The 7,868-nt window shown below is 32.2% G+C and overlaps 1 protein-coding gene across 3 annotated transcripts in view; it reads left to right on the top strand.

Annotated features, from left to right (window-relative positions):
* The window catches only part of LOC117605821 (uncharacterized), a 45,032-nt gene extending 41,257 nt beyond the window's left edge, over positions 1-3,775 (top strand). Inside the window, exons 8-10 of one of the 3 annotated variants that reach the window (XM_034327555.2) lie at positions 2,569-2,604; positions 3,116-3,154; positions 3,379-3,775. In XM_034327555.2, coding sequence (XP_034183446.2) covers positions 2,569-2,604; positions 3,116-3,154; positions 3,379-3,525 — 222 coding nt within the window. In that variant the 3' untranslated portion in view covers positions 3,526-3,775. The remainder of the gene's footprint in view (positions 1-2,568; positions 2,605-3,115; positions 3,155-3,378) is intronic. The other 2 variants (XM_034327556.2, XM_034327557.2) reach the window with 2 other exon arrangements.
* Positions 3,776-7,868: the final 4,093 nt, after the last annotated feature.

A 7,868-nucleotide genomic window follows, 5' to 3' on the forward strand; every position in this document is an offset into this window, starting at 1 on the left:
CCAATCAGGTGGCGCTTACGCCGGACTTTGGCAAGGTGGGAACCCGTTCGGGGGGAATTTTATTATAAATATTTAAAAATTTAATTTTATATTTAATATTGTTTAGGATTCATGATCAATATAAAGAATTACATTCTTAATTTTTTTTTTTTGATATTTCCAATCATAAGTTTAATTTTGTGTTCAAGACTGTATAGTTACTTAGTTTCATTATTATTTTGTGTTCGAATTTTAGAATGAAACTGTTAGCTAGATCGATATTGGGACATGGTGGCGTGCCGATCAACATGAATCGATGCGTGCAGTTTCTGTTCTTCATAGTTCTTTTTGTTTTTAGTTCTCTTCAGTTTTGCGCCATGATCGTTACCTGCTTTTACGTTTCTTTTTGTATTTTGTAGTTAATAATGTTGAGTTAGTATTTCACGTTTAATATATATATATATCTTGATTTATCTTAAAGAGATGTTATTTTTATTGACCAAATAAATCTAATAGAAACTTTAAATATAAGAGATTTTTATAACGTATATTTTATAACATTAATAATAAAATTATTAGTTTTTCAATTGAATTGATTTTTTGTAACAACCAACCCAAGCTCGGGATACATTGTCACAAAATAATTACTACAGATAATGTGAATTAACTCACAATCTTAGTGATAATTATTAGAAATACGAGCTACGAAAAGGAACTTTATAATTGCTGTGTAACACTTCTGAACTTTAATTATATGACAAAAGAAAATAAAATACATCCTTTGGTATATAGCGCATTATAAATATAACACAAAGTCGATAGAACCTTTGGTATGAACATAAAAGAAAAACTTTAGGATTTGTAATGACGCCGATCGATATCCGAAGTGACCGTTTTTATTTCCCACCGATCGACCATACATGCTAGATCGTCAGGCGACAATGCTACCAACCTCACTCCACACGCACACCGCTCGCAACGCCATCTACGGGATACATATTTCTAACAATAATGTTCATCAAACTAATTTTTTTTATCAACTTAGCCGTACCTAGTTTATATTAAACTATGTCTGAATGAACTTTCCTGCAACTATAACCTGTAAAAAATAAAAAAAGTAAACGTGACAACCATACCCGGTCTTCCCTATCATATTTAGATGTTGTATGAACATGATGGTTGCCCCGCACATGTCAAGTACTTGTCAGAAAATTTCCTGGACGTTGGATCGGCCGTGGTGGTGTAGTTAATTAGCCAGCTTGTTTGCTCGATCTTACCCCATTAAATTGCTTTTTATGGGGTATACTAAAAGAAAAAGTTTATGCAGATGCTTCAACAATACAGGACCCATGGAGGGATGATTGCTGAAGTCATTCTAAACAACTTTTTGCTTTGCCAAAATGTTGGTTAAGGCTTTGTTTTCGAGTTATTATCGAAAAACACTGGTCAATCAGAGCGCGCATCTAGCGCGGGCCGAACCGCAAGAGGGTTGGGTATGCTCTGCGTTCAAACCGTGGTCGTAATCAAGGGCATCGGCGCCACGTCGGTGTAATAGGATTCGTTGTTCATGAGCAACCAATAATTCGATACTATTATTCCCTTCTTTTTTAAATACATTATTCGATACAACTTTTGCCCAACGAATCCTATTATACCGACGTGGTGCTTGTGCACTTGATCACGACCACGGCTTGAACGTAGGGCAAACCCAACACTCTCGTGGTTCGGCCCGCGCTAAACGCGCTTCCTGATTGGCCAGTGTTTTTCGTTAATAACTCGAAAACTAAGCTTTAACCAACATTTTGACAGTTCTGGGCCACCCTGTATGCGACGAAAGATTGTGGATGCATGCTCAGCCATCAGTGTAGAGGCCATAAAAAATGCGAAACAATCTTTTATTCCCGTCCACGCAAGTGCATTGCAGCTCGTAGACACCATTTTGAACATCGCTACAATTAAGGTCGGTAAATTTCGATTTGTCAACTACATTGGAACACGTACAACGGCGTAGCATATGATACTCCTTGTAATACAAAGTTTTTAAATTTTTTCTCGACCCAGATAAAAAAAAACGTTATCTTCCGATATGTATCAAGTTCGTCTTGAAATCCTCTGTCAGATAGGCGTAAAAAATTGTTTATTTGCAAAAAATTCAAGGTGACCTTGAAAACACATGAAAAAAAGAGTTGACAATTAACTTTTTATAATCACGTTAAAGCTCTCTTGAAAGCATGCAAAAGCTGTTAAAAACATTTTCGATCTGACTACTAATAACAGAGTAATCTCTACTGATCACGATTGGTGATTCACCCTGTATATAAAAATATATGTTTTCACTATTTATCAGTTGAGTGTAAATGAGAAATATAGAAATAACAAAACTGCACTGCAACAGATATCTTATGATTTTACTTTACTTTTGTCAAATGACTTTACTTTATGTACAAATAACTGTATGCAATTTATTAATCTCTCTCACATCTGCTGTACCTGTATGAAATTGACAAATTCGAATTCTCAATTATTAACGAGATTTAAATCTGAGATATTCACTGATTTGTACTAATATTTATAACAATATATTTGCAGAACAATGGCAGCAAACCAGATGCTTCAATTTCCAAGGTGAGTAGTAACATTAAACAATTAATTTTTTGGCGTGTCGGTTCATTGAACTGAACAAGTTGCAAAATGAAAACTGCTGCTTTCACCAATGACTCATGCACAAACTATGTAATTTACTTTTTTCTGTATTTCAAAAGTTTTCTTCCACTTAATATGAATTTATTTTTTAAATTGGAACATAATATTTACAGGAATCCTAAAGTAGAGATTTAATGATATGATAACATACTTAATTTATTTTTAACTACAAGTTTTATTGAAAAATAAGAGTTGTTTGCTTGTTTTTCTTTTATATTCCAATTTTATATGACAGGCATGGCGAACTGGTGGTTTACGAGCCATTAAATAATTTGTTAAATTATTATTCATAAGGAGGGTCTCCATTTTAAGTTAAACCATTAAATGGACAATACATTTCAAAATAGATTGAAATAATGAAAGCACAAAAACAAAAAGTTATTTTCCAAATTTCCATTAAGTATATTTAAAATTATTATTGTTTTTTGTTTAGGATCACGAGGCGAAGAAAGTTGCAGATTTGAATTCAAAGGTAACTATACGTATCTAGAACTAATTATACTTAATTTCTTATTTACATATATCAAATATAAAAAAATTACGTTACCTGAAATCGATCGTATCAATCGATATGTATCTGAAAAAAAATGTTTAGGAGGATTTCAAACGGAAGAATCTTTAGCCAAATCTAAAAACTGCTGAGGTTTTACCAATTCTAGGAAACGTGAAATATTATTCGCACCCATTTGATTGCAGGAGGGAGCAGTGAAAAACAATGAAGGGGATTCGAACCAGAAAATCAGAGGGGCGATCTCGACGTCGAATTTAACGAAGGCGGAAATATTCACCACGGTTTTTGGCACCCTCGTCTCAATATTCACTGCATTCACCCTTGCTTCTTAAAAACACTATTGACCTCGATTTCACAATCGATAACAGTGATTTATAATTTTTTATTTCTTTATCCAGGTCAGTGTAAAATTTGGTCAGAACAGAACATTTTCAATCTTGAATAATTTTTACAATTTTGCTCCTTCTTGGGAGAAAAGAGATATTTAGAAGTAAATTTTGTATTGAAACATTGATAATTTGTATTTCAATTTCTATTGAACTTTAAAGTAACATTCCATAGGTTTAATTAAAAATACGAAAGGAAATGTATTCTTTGAATAATCATTAAGTAATTTGAATATGCATTAATGTAAAATTTGGTATTTAAACTGACACACTTGATTGTGAATGTGAAAATTACAAGAAAAAGAATATGTTAAATAAATGTCATTTTGTATGAAAAAGCCTAAAAATAAATGTGTTTTTTTTTACATTTCGCTTTTTTCTATAGCCTCGTACTGACCTAAGCATTTGCTTTTCTGAATCTGGTGTCGTTTTCTTGAATTTTGGGGCCGATAGCGTTTATTAAAAATTCAAAATCTTCCAATGACATCCGCACAAAATTTTTAAAATGTCCACTAGCTTCTATCTGTAAATCTCTAACTAGTTTTTCACCACTAGAGGTTGCTATATTTTTATACATCTGACTAATCCACCATCGTTTATCTTGATTTTTTCTTCTTTTTCTTTTAATTATTGTGTTTACGGTAGAAAGAACCTTTCTACATATGTAGAACCCAGATACAAAGGTTTACGGTACCCCAGGTAGAAAGATTTGCGCGAACAGCCGGAGAAATTTCACGTTCGTTCGCCAAGAACATTCGTTTGGGCAAAATGCACAAGTCAGTACGAGGCTTATTGCAAATCATGAGAATTGATAATAAAAGATTAATAATCTATACAGGGTGTCCCGTAACTTGTGTAACTCCCGGAAACGGGGGGTTGCTGGGGTGATTCTGAACAACATTTTCCTTTACCAAAATGTTGTTTGAAACTTCGTTTTTGAGTTTTAAAGAAAAACACTGGCCAATCAAGCGCGCCTTTAGCGCAGGCCGAACCACGAGAGCGTTGGCTTTCAGCCGTGCTCGGTCGTGGTCGTGAACAAACGCCTTGGCACAAACGCATTCATTATTCATGAATAACGAATGATTCCACATTGTTCTTAATTTAAGACGATGTAACATTTATCGCACGCTTCACTTGATACCCACGCTGTGCCAATGCATTTGTTCACGACCACAACCGAGCGCCGTTGAAAGCCAACGCTCCCGTGGCTCAGCGCGCGCCCGGCGCGCGCTCTGATTGGCCAGTGTTTTTCTTTAATAACTCAAAAACGAAGCTTCAAACGACATTTTGGTAAAGGAAAATGTTGTTCAGAATCACCCCAGCAACCCCCCGTTTCCGGGAGTTACACAAGTTACGGGACACCCTGTATATTAACAAAAAATTAGATCCGTTGACAGAAATCCAGTCAACTTTTGGGAAAAGCAAAAAAGCAATTTGCAATTTCGGACAGTTGCAAAATCATAACATCTTTGCAGTCTGTAATTTTATACTTAAGCGAATTCGTTTCGTCCCATTGGACTCAAACTGTCGTAACCTTTTTTTGTTACCAAAATAAGCAAAAGGCAAAATGAAAAATTAATGATAATGTATATTAATATTACTTCACGACAGTAGTTTAGCATTACTAACTTTTAAAACAAATATTTAGGGACCTCAGTATATTAAAATGTTGATAGAATAACTATTAGAAAGTTCAACTTTAACAAGATTTCAATCTTTAAGTACAATTTCAACATTTTTTTAAATGTAAAGGAAACAATTTCCATTTAATTATAACAGAGAATCTCGATCTGCGTATTTTTGAGATTCCTTTAGAATTTATTTAAAAAGTGAAGTGTACACTCGCGATTAAATCAGACTTCGCCAGGGAAATGTTGGTTTTATCAGGGCGTTTGATTAAAAGAACAGAATTTCTTTATACGCACTTTATTACGCATGTTGGTAGCAGAGCGTGGTTTTTTGAATATAACGGACAAAAAAAACAATAGAACAGAGAGGAACTGGAAAAAGGCGGTGCTGGCCACGCATATAAAAATAAAAGAAAAACAATGGCGCCATAAATGAGAAATAAGAAAGAAAACGAGTGTTGTCAATAATATCCAACAGGAAAATGGCAATATCACCGGCTCCCCGGTTCCGCGACTATCGCCCTTCCCCCTAAGTGGTCCCTGGGATAATGATGAAGTAGTCAAGAGGGCCCTATATGTATATACATACTTATGCAAATATACATATGTTACTCACTGGCCTCTCACCATTTGCGTATAAACATTTATGCGGGAGAATTTGAACTGGTATAAAATATTATTCATACTTTTTACTTTTATGTTAAATTTTATAATATTTAATAATTAAATGTTACATTATTTTGTTTCTAAGTCGCTATGAATATTAATATCGTTAAAATTAGAATTTTGAAAATTCTTGATCCCCTAGGAAAGCTTAATTTGATCGTCAGTGTAGAAATAGAAGAATTACGTTAAAAATCGACATGACTGTAATTTACAATATAGTATTTTATATATAATTGCATTTAGTTAAATAGTAATTATTTACCATGTTTTCTTTCACTCTGAATTTGGTTTTAAACAATTAAAATTAATTTAAATGTACTATAAAGGCATTCAGTGTCTTTTAATTGAGTGTAAAAGTGAGAAACTTTATTATAAATTATAACTGCCTAATTGCATTATACCAAAATGTATAGTGAAATGATTCATCTTGTACATAGACATACATTACTAGTCTTAGATAATAAAAATGCTTTCTAATTAACCTAGGAACGTGGATAAAATTCTCGTATACGTAACATAATAGTGTAGTTGGTTTCGAAAGGAAAGCATTTTGATGATTATCAGGGCAAAAAGCGATGCACCTTACGCAGTTACGATACTTTCTGCTCCTCAGTTATATAATTCTTCAATTTCAGTAGTTTCTAAAATTTACGAGTTACCACTACTTTCCATTGTCCATTGCAATTTCTCTTTGTTTTAGTATTAAAAACCTAATATTACTATCCAAATTTTAAATGTGGAAAGTCTGAACTTGTTTCAAAATGTGTTTTTTGGATTTTCACTGTTCCTCAATGCACTGATTCAGTTAAAAGTTACAAATATTACATTTCAAATTTTCTACAACACAACTGAAAGTCGATTTAAAATTTTGGATTTCCCAAAAACTTAACTATAATGGCTTACTAAATATTAACCCTTGAAGAACGGAGCCTGGGTCAATCGTCACTCACACTTACAAAACATATATAAGGATATTACCCTAAAGTTAAATATGTATATCACTTTTAAATGAAAGAACTTCATATATTAGAAGAAGAATTTTTAAGGGAACAGTGTAAAATTTTTATAATGAAAATAATATAAAATACCAAATTAAATTAAAATTGATCGTCGCTTTCCATGATCGCCGTTCGAGGGTTAATACCATTTGTATTAATAGGAAAGTACATTGTTTTCGGTCTCTTCAGAGACATTTCAATATTTAATAGATACTAGGAAAAAATGAAATATCTAAACTCCTTAATATAAAATACAAAATTAAATTAAAATTAGGGCTTTCTCCATGTTTCGCCGTGCAATGGTTCAAAAGAAAATGTTATTAACCCTGAAACAGTAATGTGGTATTTTATGTATTATAGTATATACTACGAAAACTTGAAATTACATAAATAATTAAGGATAATATATTGCATATTTTGTAATACATAATAAATATTTTGTACATTATTGTTACCTGAATTAATTAGATCCAACATTAGTATGTACATTGCACTTACACTTAAATTTTTAGACCCTATGTAAACTTAAGTATTGAAATGTTCTGACGATAATAAAAAAAACCACACAACCTAATATTGTAATTATTTTGAAAATTATGGTAACTTATATAACAAGAGTTGTATTTATCCTGCTATCACTCTTCGGGTCTATATGATCCACAATGGAAATTACATTTCCATATATAGTATATTTTTACAAATTTCCTTTTAATTTTTAATTTTATATTTACTTTTTTAATATTATACATTTTTTATAAATACACTGTTTTAAAACAACATAGAATTATAACATATTTCAAGTGTCATAAAATGAAAGTGTAAAAGGAAAAGAACAGATTTTAGGGTTTACATAAATAAATACTTATTATGGAACCACATAAAATTAATTAATTCAGTGACATCATATATGACACCATGTTAACGGTCAAGAAAATTATAAGAAAGAAAAATTCCACGAAGGGTGTCTTGCCCCATGTACATGTGTATCAGTGATCAC

The sequence above is a fragment of the Osmia lignaria genome, chromosome 2, assembly GCF_051020975.1.
Source record: "Osmia lignaria lignaria isolate PbOS001 chromosome 2, iyOsmLign1, whole genome shotgun sequence".
NCBI lineage: Eukaryota > Metazoa > Arthropoda > Insecta > Hymenoptera > Megachilidae > Osmia > Osmia lignaria.